The following is a 14,390-nucleotide window of genomic DNA, read 5'->3' as shown; positions in this document are numbered from 1 at the left end:
ATAACAGGCATGAATCGTAAGCCCCCCTGTCACTCACCCTTCCTCCGGGGCTACTGGGGTTTGCAGCTTGCTCCGAGCCGCCCGTGTAGTTAGAGGCCTCACTCATGGTGCTTACTGGTCGTTCCTTCTTCTCATTCGCCGGCACTTTGGAAGCAGATCTAAACAAAACGCACAACATGCCAAGAGCAGACAAGCAAGTCATTAATCAGAAATAGACACTGTGTTATATCCAACATATTTATCTCCAGTGACCTTCAGAGGAGCAGGAATATGAGCAGGCAGCCCTTATCATATGTTTCCCTGTCTGTCCTCTGAAGTTCAAGCTCTGTTATAATGAGATCTCAACATGGGCTTATGAATCAAACCAATTACTCCCACCCTGTCACTGCTGATACATTTTAAGTTCTCTAAGAGCTTAAAGTGAATGTCCTGCAAAGTGCGCCTGACATATCCAGAAGCAGCAGCTGCAGCAGTGAACAGGGTCAGGATGTTTCTTAAAAGACAAAATCTGTCTTATTTTTAAAGGAAAAGCATAACAGGATCAGTAATTGTGGCATATGAAAGAACACCACGTGAATAAGCAGTACACGACCCACGGAGATGTCCTACATTCACTAAGATAGGAACAATGCTGTGGTCCAGTGGGAACAAGGCATGAAAACCAAAGGGGATCAAAAATACTGCAGCAGTGATATCTCCACAGATCCAGTGATTCTGCTGCACGTAAGGGCTGAAACTGCTGACTCTGCATTAAAAACACTCCCCGATCTAACCGAGCCATGTGATCAACAATATAACATTTGTACGGTCCAGATCATGTTTTATCACCAAGTTCCATCTTTCAGTGCAACCGTCTGTTAGAAATGCAACAAGAAAACATAAGAAAACATAAGCATTCAATTAGAAACAGTTCAAACCATGCGGTCATACCCAAGGTGCACAAACACAAAAAGGGGATCACGATGGACGACCATACGTGACACACACAGGATGTTCATTCCCGTGCAGCAAAGGGACAGATCTGATGTCACCTGGAAACTCCTCGAAACAATGACTATTACAGACCGACCCGGTCTTACCGGCATTTAGAAGGAAAGCTACGTACAGTAGTTAGTTAGACGGGAAAGCTTAGTTAGAAAAAGCAGCAGTATGTTATTAATGTTTTCTGATAATTTCAGATATGAAAGTATGTGACTAGATATATGGATACACATACACGAGTGACGAGTGACTAACTCATTTATCTAAAGAAAAGGCGCTTTTACAGATGGGTGAGTAACTACTGAGATTTGCCTTCTTCTCAGTCCAATAAATTTGCTTCTGAAAATGAGGTCTAAACGTTTTGAGCACTTCCACTGACTCATGAAATCCTTATTAAAGCATAATCAATGGTGAGTCAAATTGTCATCTAATAAAGGTCGGGAAGGATGGAACGTGTGAAATGACTGCACTGTAAGAGATATAGTGCTTTATTTGATGCTCTATTTGGCATCACGACACGTCTAGGCTCTCGGTTACAGATAATTAGCTTGGAAGTGATAATCATTCCGCATGCAATCAAACCGAGAAGATACAAATGTGTCAATTTGATAGCTTTAATGTAAGAGCTGGCCTTCGACTATAGGCACATTAAAAACAAAATTGAGAAATTACTTTGCATTACAGCCCTGACAACCTAAAACACCCACACTACAATACATATTCTATTTGGAAATTTCAGTGCTTATTGGAAAAGCAAACAGAATACAACATAAAAATCGAATCTAATATGAAAAATAAGGAACACGTAATCATTACAGATCTTTTTACAAGTGACTGAACACATGCACACACACAAAAAAAGATATTCCTAATCACACTAGAAACATGTACGGAAGATTTGCAGAATACCAAACCAACACCAGTCATTTGCAATTTACCAACATGAAAAAATAAATAAATCTATAATCAATAGTGTTCTTCTCTGATCAACATCCTAAAAATTAAGGATGCATCACTATGAAACGTTTCACTGAAACCAGTATTTAAAAGAAAGAACTCAACAATAAGGTTCGGGAGTAAAAATCCATTTCATACTCTATCACAAAGAGTTATAAGCCATAAAGCTCATACGGTGTGACACTTATATAGCCCCTTTCTACTCAATCCTTTGCAGTGAAAGCACTTTCTACTACAAGCTTCATTCATACGGTGATTTATCTGCACAAAAAAGCACTTATCGAACATTCACAAAGAGACACACGCCGATAGACGCATCAGGGACAACTTGGGTTTCAGCATCTTCCCCAAGGCTAGTTTGACACATAGACTGGAGGAGCCGAGGAGCAACCCACTGACCTTCCGATCTGCTGGACAATCTATTCAACCACCTGAGCTGCATCCATCCCTTTCAGCTCTTTACCACACTTTGAACATTTAGCCTGTGCAAAATTGATGTGACACAGCAGATATATATCATCCACCGCCATCAGTAAATGCCATCTTATTTGCAAATACACCGGCATCAGCCTTCAAAGTGTTACACACAGGATGTTCAGCTAATATCAGCTGATATCAATACTCGGCCAATGAATTGAGCAGTGTTCCCAGGGCCTCACCAGTAATTATTTCACAGTTATTTAGAGTCAAAACACCACAAACACATACATGTACACACACAATGAAAACCAACACATTCCTATATTTTGTTTAACTTTCGTTTATTTAGTGTAAAATGATACAATAATACCCACATGGCTTATATGCCACTATTCATACTCTTATCATGCTGTTTTGAATGCCTGTCTGTTTTCAATTCCTGTTGTCTGGTTTAGGATGGGGTTTGCCTCCTGACAGCACTGCCCACAGTGGAAATCACTGTATAGTGAAATACCACGGGCAACACTCGCCGCTGTGTTCACCAGAGCTCAATGTCAACAACAAAGTCAATGAACCCAAAAGTCAAGCTGAAAAGGCCATGTGACGTTCTGTTTTCAGCAATGTCGAGCTGCTCTGTTACCTACGGGAAGGAAGGTCTGTACAGCGTGCCAGTCTGTCTTAAGATCAATGTCGCGGCAACAGTTTTTCCATTTTAGTTTTCGCCAGTGTCATTATAGTTTTCAACACTAAACACTCTCAAATGAGACCGAGAACTGAACATCAGATCTTAAGGTTGAACTCTAAATATTCCGCACAGAGTAAAAGTTGAAATTAGGCGAACTGTGCAATCAACCTTTTGTCTAATAGAGCCATTATTGTAGACAAACAAAATAGATGTTGCTGCATCAATTCAACAAACTTGTATGTGTTAAAAGTGACAGATACAGGCTGCCCCTTGCATGGATTTTCTGTGTCTGTGTAAATGTGGGGGTCTGTGTGTGCAGAAAGAGCAGGGATTAGACTGTCACTGAAGCCTAGCACTCTAAGCACACTGGGGGGAAAAAAACAAAACACTGAACGAAGAGGCTGAGGCCGCATTTTAAAATGACCACACAGCATTTCTAAAGAGACGAGGCGGCTCTAAAACACCTTTGTGTGCTGCTGAACTGCGCCTTTATCTTTTTAATGAACAAAAGGTTGGAACACAAGGGAAGCATAATCAGATCTGTAACAGTGTAACTAGGTCCACTGGTGTAGAGCAAACAGAGCTGGATCGTGCACCAAAGATTTACAGATACTAAAGGTTCTAAACCGAGATCAACTAAACCCCTTTTTGCTGTGGGTCCACATTACCAACATTATTATTACCCTACTTACAGAACTAATAACATATGAAACCGTGGAGCCTTAACCGGTAACAACAAGAGCGCTCACTCTCTGGGCATTATTTACTTACTGCTCCGGGAACAGTATGTTGCATACTCTTATTCTTTGTTCTTTTTAAGAACTTTAGAGGTTTATAGGGCAGTACAGCGACCTTTTGTAATTTGCCCTTTTCAAATCCATTTTAATATGCTTAACATTAAAATATGTATTTTTTTTAATCCATCTTTTTTATCTATTTTTTAGTTATGCAGCTAGAGTAGAGTCTGTGGTGTTCAAAACAGGTGTGTTGTCAGCAGGGAAGCTGCAAAGTGCCACTCATAACATGGCTGAAGGGTTTTTCTCCCATTTCTTCATTAACGTTTTCATTTTCGTTAATCGGCTGTAATAAATGCTAATACAGATGGATTGGCAAAAGGCTAATGTTGGCCAATTATATTGGTCCACAGACTTAAAAAAAAACAAACAAAAAAACCCAGTATGCTTTCAACAAAGAAGAGTCAGTGGTACAAAAGATGATTTGTCTGACAGCTCGGCTTTTATAAAGGATGTGCAGCTTGACTTTAGCTCAGGAAATGTTAGTAATGATCTCCTTGGGGTCTGTTCATAAAGTTTAGTTGAACAAAAGAAATGTTTCAGACAGTTAGATACACATCATGGGATTTTGTAGTACAAGTATATTGCAGAGTCTATTGTTAGTGCGCAACAACGACAAATATTAACAGACAAACACATTTAAGTTGTTTTACATTAAAAGAAACGGTGCAGTCATCCAGCTGTGCTTGAGAGACACATTTCCACATTTTACACCACAAAACAGAGGGAAAACAAATTTGTTGAGATTGGGTTTTGAGGACTACTGTAATCAGGTAACACTTGCTCAAATACTACTCGGTCAGGAAACGTTTATCTCATCTTATTTTGCATCATGTCATTATGTATCAAGATAGTGACAAGTAGGGCTGCCACAAACAATTATTTTGATTAGTCGACTAATCAGATCATGCATCCATTGGACATAAAACGTACAGCTTATTGAACCAGCATGCACCTGCTCTTATATGACTATCATTAGCTTACAGCTTTAAGTGTTTAAGGTGCTAACTAAAAATAAAGATAAGATGATAGTTTATTAAATTGTAATGACATTTGCAGACTGTTTCGGTGAAGTTTAATAAACTCAGCTGTCTGCTCCTTGCTATCTAAAATATAACGGGACACCGGAGTAAATTCTCGAGCATCTCACACTTCTGATAATCAGTTGTCTGCTTGACGTTTATTCAGCTGTGTAAAAAAACTATAACTTTAAATCTCAGCCAAACAGATTTACTCAGGAACAAGTAAAATACTGAAAAAAGCCAAACAATAACAGTTTTAAGTTATCTAAGTGAATTATATATCACGTTTAACCTGAGTAGTGAAAGACGGCGGTGGGTTTGAAAACGATTTGCCGGGAGTCCAGTGTTCTCTCCAGCTCTAGTGAGCCTTGAACCCCGGCTCGCTATCGAGCTGGTGGGTAACAGATGTCTCCGAAAACGTCGGAGCGCTTTTGAAAATATGTGGTGTCTTGATAAACTGAGCAGATATTTGAGGTTTACACAGCTACATTCTCGCCTGAAAATATGTTAAACGTTTATTTTGTGACCCAGAAAGAATAATAAGAGTAATATTAAAACTAACTAGCTGCCGCCATTGTTGGAAACTGAGCTGGGCTGCGCTATGAATTCTGGGACACTGCTTCTTCTTCGGGGTTTAACAGAAGCTGGCATCCTTGTACATGCAGTGCTGCCATCTCCTGTTTCAGTCCGTTATTACACTCTTAAATCCTACTACTTATTCCTGCGTCTTTTGGGATCTTACAAAGCTTCAAACAACGCGTCGACTATTAAATTAGTTGTCAACGATTTTGATAGTCGACATAATCGTGACTAGTCGACTAATCGTGGCAGCCCTAGGGACAAGTAAGCTGAAAATTAAAATGATTAAAGTAGCAAATTTAGCTAAAGGACAACCTGTAATAAGAAAAATCAACCCAACACTACAGTAAAACAGCCCTGTTTTTAACATTGTCCCTAACACTCCAATGGACACATACATTTTAAATGAACAGCTAGTACGGTACGCAGTAAACTGCACTGTGAAACAGCTGACACGCTGAACACGTGGTGAGACTGCGTTTTGGTCAACATTTTTACATGTGAGTTGCTGTAAACAAATACCTCCTGTTAGCCTGCACATGATCATGCAGAACACTAAAAACAGGAAAACATTTACACAGTATAACAGAATGGTGAAGCTGACAATGAGAGATATGGGTACAGTCACATGGCGCATACAGCACTTTAGTGGTAACTTCGCACATCGCACCACAGCTGTATGTATGACACATGAGTGATACAGCCTCTTAATGAATATTATAGCAGTTTGAGAACACTAATGTGCAAATAATAGCTTTAATTATACCCTGCGTAGCAATGTAGCAGTGACAGTTTCATGTGTTCCTGTCACACATTTATGTAACTGAAGACTACAAACTGAACCTTGAAGTGAAACTCACAATAACTAAAGAAATAGAGAAATAAAGAAAGGGAAACTGTTCCTGGTTACTGTTCTTAGCTATGTTAACATAAAGAGCAGCTTTGTTTTGTTAATACTTTTCAGAATGTGAAATCAGTCTCTTGATAAGTGACAGCTTTCCAGAACAAAGCGGTATAATTACAGTATTATTAGAATTTCCTGTTGAAAGTGTAGCAATTGACTAGCCAGAGACTGGAAATGGTTGATTTTCAGTGTGCACAGCCTGAACTGGTGACCAGCCGGTCAGCCTCTCATGTCTGATTGCCAGCTGATCTGTTTTATTCATGTGCAGATCCTGTACACACTCACGGCCACATGCTAACATGTCGTTATCGTGGGAGCTCTTCACTGTGACTGAAGACCCAGAGTTCAGCAAAGTAAACCACAGGGAGACCGGCGGAAAAACAATTCTAACGACAAACCTAATGAGACATTTAAATCACCCTAACCCGGCTCAACGTGAACATTTTAAAGACACTAACAAAGAAAAAACAGCTAACGCTATCCAGCGCTCAGGGCCATCTCCAAGCCAACAGCCTCAATATGAGCCTCAGTATGAGCGGTCAATGGATCAAGCGATTATGAGGGAAATTACAAGGGACAAGTGAAAAAGAGAGAAAGTTAAAAGGTAACATGTAGGGACAGGTTGGAGTGGAGCTAAACCCGGGCCTCTGCAGTAGCCTTTTGGCACATGGATCAGTTGCTCAACCAGTGATCCAGAGAAGCACCCCATTATCTGGCAAAGTTACAAAAATAATTGAAAATGATGTAACTAACTGACATTTGTTTTGTTACATAAATCTGCAGTTTATTATTTGTACCTCTTTCCAGCAGCAGAGCTCTTTTTTGAGAGTTGTTTAAGGGAAAGAAGATCCTGTAACTTACTGCAGTTTAAGTGTTCATAATAAAGCTTCACATATCATTGCTATATCTACCCTAATGGGACACAAATAGGGACTCAAAGTAAACATGGCTGCTTGTCTTCTCCAATCCATTAACTCAAATCTAATCTAAGCTTCCTTTACCTGAATTACTCACTTTTTATTCCATCTTAAGGTGGGCTGAGGCAGGCTTTATGTTATACTAGACTGATTATAATGCCAAACTGAGGCAAAGATTTGTGTTTTGAGTGCATTTAAAGTGCAGAGCAGATTAAGCGGAGATTTTCAGCAAGGCCTCTTTATCCCTGTGGCAGCTTAAATCCGTCTTTGCCTTTTATTACTCGTCCACGGTGCAGATTTTGGCCTTGTACTATTTTTACTAAAACAGAGCCAACTGTTGGATGAAATGCTCTGTAATAAACTTCGAATTGTGAGTCATGTAGGTTTACCGCTTTTCTGTGTTGCCTTCGCTAACTGGACCCGATGTGCGTTCTTTTTTCTCCTTTTTTTTTGCAGATTCTGTAAATGATAAAACTCAAATTGCTAAATTAGATATTATCTAGCACTGACATGTTGTGCTTCTTAGCGTGAAAAGCGGCAGAAATGTGTGAGCAACACAGTGGAGAGAGGAATGTGTCAAGCGAGTGCAGTGTCACAGTTCTGGTACAACAAGCTTCTTCACAAACTTTTTTTTCCTGATTATTCAATCTATACCGAAGAAAAGTGCTGCTCAGAAGATTTTAGAGAGACAAATAGGTCACTACAGCATGCTCTGGAAAAAAAAAACAACTTTCTAACCCACATATTGGAAAAAGCTGAAACTGGTACTCATAAAGAACGACTGGGGGATTTCTTCTTTACTGCCGAACCACTTGAGAGTGAAATTATACGTCTTGGAGCAGAACGTGTTTCAATCAGTATTCGGTGCTAAAATAAGTGACACCAGTTGTGATGGCTTGATTTTAGTGGAACAATCTAGTGGAGGAGATCTACAATGAATGGGGTTTAAAATCTAACTTAGAAACTGAGCAGAGCTGGAACATGCTACGCAGCATTAAGCTATGATGGCTAGGGTAAACCATGAAAGCGCTGTGGGCTGTGATGTAAGCTGTGTATATTTAGCAATCTTACAGACTGAAGTAAATCAGAATGGGAACTAGTTAAGGAGGGCAGTGGAGCAGACAGATATTTGTCCTCACTTTCGACATGCTGCGGACTTAAACAGTCAATCAGGAAGGTTATGAAGTTAGAGGATGGTAATGAAAATACTGGACAGAGTCATAGTGTTGATCTCCTGTAAGTAAAAGCTTGAGATGACTGACATCTGATTCAGTCATGTGGGCAAAAATTTGATGACTGAAAGCAGTGTAGATGATCACATGGACGTCACACAGTTGACCCTGTACTGTATTTGAAAAGGACATGAACTTCTCTCCAGGTCAAAACAAGGGCCAAAATGTGATTAATCATGTTTTCCACTATTTGATGTATGCCTGAAATAATAATGGTTTTTACTCTGGGGCCTTAGCACCAGCACTAAAATTTAAGTCTTTGAAATATGAAAAGTTACCTACAAATGTTTTTTTTCTTAACAGAACTTTCCTTCTTACTGCTGAGAAATTTCTTTATGAAACCGCATAACTGAGGATGCATTGAATAGAGCCTTTGAATTCAAAGGGCAGAACTGCAAATAGACGATGGCACGGCAACAACTTATGCAATGTTGCCTACACATGAGGAGTTTCAACAGCATACTGTAGTGCTAAAAATGCTGCACAGTGGCATTCTGAGAGAAAGAAAAGAAAAAAAACAAGAGACTTACTGTTCGTTGATGACAAAGATGCAGTTGTCTTGCGAGGGTAAGCCTGACACAGGATGCTTGCAGGTCACCTTCCGTTCATTGTGGCTAACGAGGAGGAGGACAGGGAAGAAAAAAAAATACTGATTATTGTTTTGGTCAAAAAATAAGTCTGTCAATAATAGATCTCTCCATTTATACCTACTTTTAAAAATATCTAATAGACATGCTGCTTAACAGCTTAGACACAGAAGAATTTCAGAAAAATTAAAATTTTTGCTTTTATTTGAAACTTTTACTAGCAAAATATAAGAGAATCAAACAATTGATATTGTGTATGGTAACGAAAATTGCACACACAGTGCGGAAGTAGTAGTAAGCCACACCAATTAAGAAACTGACCACACTTGAAATGACAGAGTTTAAGCCAGAAAATTTGTAGGTGTTGGGACTGATAACACATTGCCATGGAAACAAAACTACTGTATTAAAGGAAAAATGTAAAAGTCGATAACAATTCTGTATAAAACTAAGCATATATCAAACTTTAGAGCCTCATGTATAATTTCTTGTCAACTTATACCTCCTTAAATTATCTACTGTCTTTAATTGTTGAGTTCAATCTTTAAAACTATAGTCTTATTACACCCCTCCCTCAAAAAAAAAAAAAAAAAAAGCCATTCCTATTACTGCTAGTAATTCTCAGCACACTAATAATAGACCTTCTCTCAAGCCCCCCATCATGACACATCAGTCCCATCTTGACACAAAATCACTGACAATGTGCTGACCAACAGCCAACCCAATCAATTGAGTTGTAAATGGCAGTAGTCCACTGGTTGCTAGCAGGAGAGCTAACATTGCATGGAAAGCTTGCAAGCTAACAGCAAAGCGGCAGCAGCTTGGAGGCATTTCAATCGAACTAATTTCGAGGATTAAAGACTTCTTCTTTAACGAGAAGAATGTAGACCTGGCATTTGTGAGCACTGCTTCTGAGCCTGCTCAGTAGACCGTTAACTTCATACATATTATAATCAACTAGAAGAGATAGTGGAAACTGACCTAACTTGACACACATTGTGTCAGTTCACCAGAATAGGTACTCTAGGTACTATGGCTGCTCAATAGGGGCAAAAATTCTTATGGCTTGTCTACTTGGGATGGACTTGGGAGAGAAGAGGCGTTTAAATAAAAAGTATGGCAGTAGTTCTCTTAAACAAAAACAAACAAAAAATGTATATATTTAAGTTTAAACATGTCAGTTTTTCCTCTTATAATTTATAAAATAGAGGATATTTGGTACATCCAAAATCATTTGAAAGCCCATGTGAAGAAATCATGAAAATGATCATTAAAAAAGGGTTCCAGCAGGCTGTTGTGCTAACATACACTCAAAATCTAATAACAGAGGAACAAATGATGCCACTATCCTGTTGGCCAATTAGAGCGGCCTGCAGTCAGTTCCACCCTGACATAATTAGAACACCAGGACAGCGACCTCACAGTCCTTGAAGAATAGCAGCGTACTGGTAAAGGAGCCAGCGGTCAGTGTGAATGGCCTCGGGGTGAGGAAGCTCGCTGATGGGCTTTAGTGTCACTCATGTTAATCATTTGTTGCTTTAACAGTGTCGGTGGAATACTGCCAAGACTGTAAATTTAACATCAACATACAATTTAGCTTCCTACCACATAACCTGCAATTTAGAAATAGAAACTGATAGTTATTTAGTGACTGATACAGAGATGGGGTGCAACTGAGTATTTTATACATATCTTAATCAACATAATAACAAAAATGGAGACTTAACAAAACATATGGCTTGCAATGTCAACAAAGGCATCAAAGCTACTCCTGCCTTTATGTTCTTGATAGTTATTCTATACTTTAACTCAGTCAGGCTGTACTATAAACACAAGAGACTCAAGCTACAGCCCAAAAATAACACAGCGTTTAAACACTGAAGAAACGACCAAATACCAAGTATAAAATATGGGGTTTAGTTTCATTTTAGCCTGAAGAGCAACAGTATCCACAGCCCTGGTCTATAATTACTGGAGGCTCTGTTGGCAGCAGAGCACTCTGTGCGGTCTTTGGGCAAGCCAGCGGCACCATATTTCTTTGGCATCCCTCACACATGCCTATGCTGGTCTGCATAGGTTGGCTACAAATACCAGAGAGAGAAAAAGTATAGATACACAAAATAGTGGAACACAAAAAAGAACATTCCTTTGCACAACAGTCCCAATAATGATTTCTACTACAGAATCAGCTCCAATCAATCACATTTTTTCACATTTCTAAGTTTGGATACTGACTATGACCGCTGTCAGTTCAGATGCCCTGTCATCTCCAAAAAACTATCAATGGCAGAGAGAAAACTCTCCACGCTTGTTCTACCAAACTCCAATAACCCGAAAACATCCCGTCCTGGTCGTACTGTCAGTCTAGGCCAGTACATTTCTGGAGAGCAATCATCCAGGACAGCATGGGTCAAGCCAGACTCACCACATAAAGAGCAGACAATGGGCATAGCTAGGCACAGCACTCAATTGTAAAATGGTGGTAGAATTAGGCCAGAGGTTCTGCTCCCAGCTAAAAAACCAAATTCAGCTACATTCACCTGCAGTTGGCCTTCATTCATCAAGGATCAGAGCTGTATCATTGTCAACTCTAATCTGGGAGATGAGAGCATTAAGGAAGGGTCACCGTCAATTTGCCAAAAACTTCTTCAGAGCTCCTGACGAAGTGACTTCCTTACAGTGGCCCATCATACAAGTGCGATTTCTGCATGTGCTATGCTGCATTAGGCAAACAACAGTACACACCAAAAACAGTAATGCATTTTCACTAAAGCAGTCTTTCTTTATTCACTTTAAACTATGTAAAATTCCCATCAAAGTTAAGCCATTCAAATGCTGGCAGGCCACCATTCAAGGAAAAGGGTTATTAATAACAATAATATACAATTGCAACATTTTAAAGCCCTGATCACCACGTAGTGTTTTCTTATTGCTAAGTTGCTCTACTTGTGGTGCAGGTACAGCTGAGAATTTCTCCAAAGGTGCTGCTTGTGCTGGCTTGTACAGCAAATGCACAGTAAGCTACACAAAATGCATACATGTGGTCAATCTGTAGTGGGGCTCTAGGGCAACGACAACATCCATTACCTCCCACATCTGAGGATGTTTGCAATAAACACAAACACACATACATAGCAGCGGGAAACTCTTTAAATGCTGCAGGAAGACACTAAAACTTGCTGTTTCAGTGCAATTAAATACATTTTATATAAGAACAATTCACAAGAATAACAATGTCAAAGCCATTCATACTGTAAGGTAAAGATCTTAGAGCATTATTTTACCTTGTTAGTATGCATTAACCTACACTTTTTGGGTGAATGCATCATAAAGAACTTTGTATGTGTCAAGATACACTTCTTTGAGTGCAATAATTATGCAGTAAAACAAAAACGCACCGAATGAAAACACAAAAAGACTGTTTAGTGTTAAAAGATTGCTCAGACTGCCAATCCCACTTCCAAACCATCACCCTATTTACAACTTTTCAGCTTCTTTCAGCTCATTGTTTTGGTTTGGCAGTCTGGGTGGTAAAATCCCAGAGGTTCTGAAAGATGGTACAGTAAAGTAGGGGCTTGCTCGACACACAGCTCAAAGAAGTCAATTATACATTAGTTGCGCAATGAAACTGGCAAAAAAAAAAAAAAATGGACAAACAAAAAGGAGTCAAACATCTGCTGTAGCAGCCAAAAGACACCAGACAGTTCCCAGTAGTCTGGAGACCAAACGAAGGATGTGAGGCAACTCAGAGAGGACCCCTACACAGTCTTTGCTAAAATAATCAAGCTCCAGTGACTCCCGTCACAATCTCTTTCTGTCTATAGTAAGAAATGTTAAACGGGTACATGAGGAAATATAATAAAATTAGAAACTTAACACTGAAACCTGGATTAAAAACAAAATTATCAAAAATTATTTATGGGAAATGCACTTAATCCAAAAAGACAGATGAACTTAATTTAATTAGGGCAGTGTATTTACATGTCTGTAATTAATTCACCTGAATCTGAAAAAGAAATATATTACCTCTATTAAAAGAAATATTAAACTATTGAAGTATTCTTGAGAGTTGACAAGCTACAAGGCTGTTAGAGCGGCACAAGTGCTGACCCTTAAACACATACCACACCCTTCTGACATCCACCAGGTTACCACTGAAATGTCAAGGGCAGGGGTGTCCAACTCCAGGCCTCAAAGGCTGGTGTCCTGCAGGTTTTAGATCTCACCCTGGGTCAACACACCTGAATTAAATGTTTAGTTCATTACCAGGCCTCTGGAGAACTTCAAGACATGTTGAGGAGGTAATTTAGCCATTTAAATCAGCTGTAGACAACCTGCAGGACACTGGCCCTCGAGGCCTGGAGTTGGACACCCCGGTAAGGTGTTAAGGCTGTCGTCCAATAACAAACAAACAAAAAACCTAAGAGATGGTGCCTTTCAAATGAAGCCCCATACATTCATGTTGATATTAGATTTTTGTGGTTTAAAGCTTTTCTGTTTTTTCCCTTATGGGTGAAAATTTTGAAAAAACAAGTGGTGGATGTTGATTAACCCTAACCCCAACCCTAGGTGTTCCACCAGTGACCTGGTGGATCTTAATATTCTGAAACATACTGATATAAATTAAAGTTTCAAAGATAGCTGAAGTACCACGCTCAAAATGAACCTGACTAGGGCTCTTTCATTTAAGGATACAAACTATGTACCCTTACATGAAAGGGTTGCTCTCACAGAGGTTTATAGAGATGGGCAAGCTGACACAAGTCAGAGGTCAGTGTCTGTATAGCACACCTTTTTGGACAGAAGTAATTTGAGAAGATCCTAAACATTCCCATCACAACCATCTGTGCCTGTATGCAGGCCAAAAAAGGTATGATGATACAATATACTTTTTCTGACCTTTTTAAAAAAGGAAGGTCCTTTTTTAAAGCAACCTACAAAGGAGCTAGCCTTTCCATCTATTCAAGCTATACAAGAGAAACATTCACAACATGATTGACAGCCTTGACAATAGTGAGAAGAATTTCCTCAAAATCAATTTTGCTGTATCCATATGGCACTGGGAGCTAAATTCAACCATGACAGGAACACGCTACAGAACAATTACTGGCAAGAAATGTGGCTCGATTTCCTTGTTGTAAACAACATGAGGGCCTTCCAAAAAATATCACTAAACATTAGTCCTTAATGACTGTTGATGGCAGTTATTGTTTTAACAAAAAATTTTTTTTAAAAATCTACTTTTACTGTGACCTCCTAACTGTGAGTAAATATGTTTTCCACCTCACCCAGCTAATTTTAGTTTGCAACAA

General features: G+C 39.3%; 1 protein-coding gene across 9 annotated transcripts in view; it reads right to left on the bottom strand.

Annotated features, from left to right (window-relative positions):
• The window catches only part of LOC147324902 (pleckstrin homology domain-containing family A member 5-like), an 89,382-nt gene that overhangs the window by 28,558 nt on the left and 46,434 nt on the right, over window positions 1-14,390 (bottom strand). For all 9 annotated transcript variants that reach the window (XM_086299057.1, XM_086299056.1, XM_086299059.1 and 6 more), the window contains 2 exons: window positions 9,022-9,105; window positions 38-158 (listed from right to left, as the gene is read on the bottom strand). In XM_086299057.1, the coding sequence (XP_086155183.1) occupies window positions 38-158; window positions 9,022-9,105 (205 nt within the window). The remainder of the gene's footprint in view (window positions 1-37; window positions 159-9,021; window positions 9,106-14,390) is intronic.

Source organism: Aulonocara sp. 'chitande type north' Nkhata Bay, linkage group LG7 (genome assembly GCF_057382095.1).
Source record: "Aulonocara sp. 'chitande type north' Nkhata Bay isolate Kocher_YH1m ecotype deep benthic linkage group LG7, A_spYH_male_GT1.1, whole genome shotgun sequence".
In the NCBI taxonomy this organism is placed as follows: domain Eukaryota; kingdom Metazoa; phylum Chordata; class Actinopteri; order Cichliformes; family Cichlidae; genus Aulonocara; species Aulonocara sp. 'chitande type north' Nkhata Bay.
Note: the sequence above shows the minus strand (reverse complement) of the source record. Positions and strands in the feature narration are given on the sequence as shown.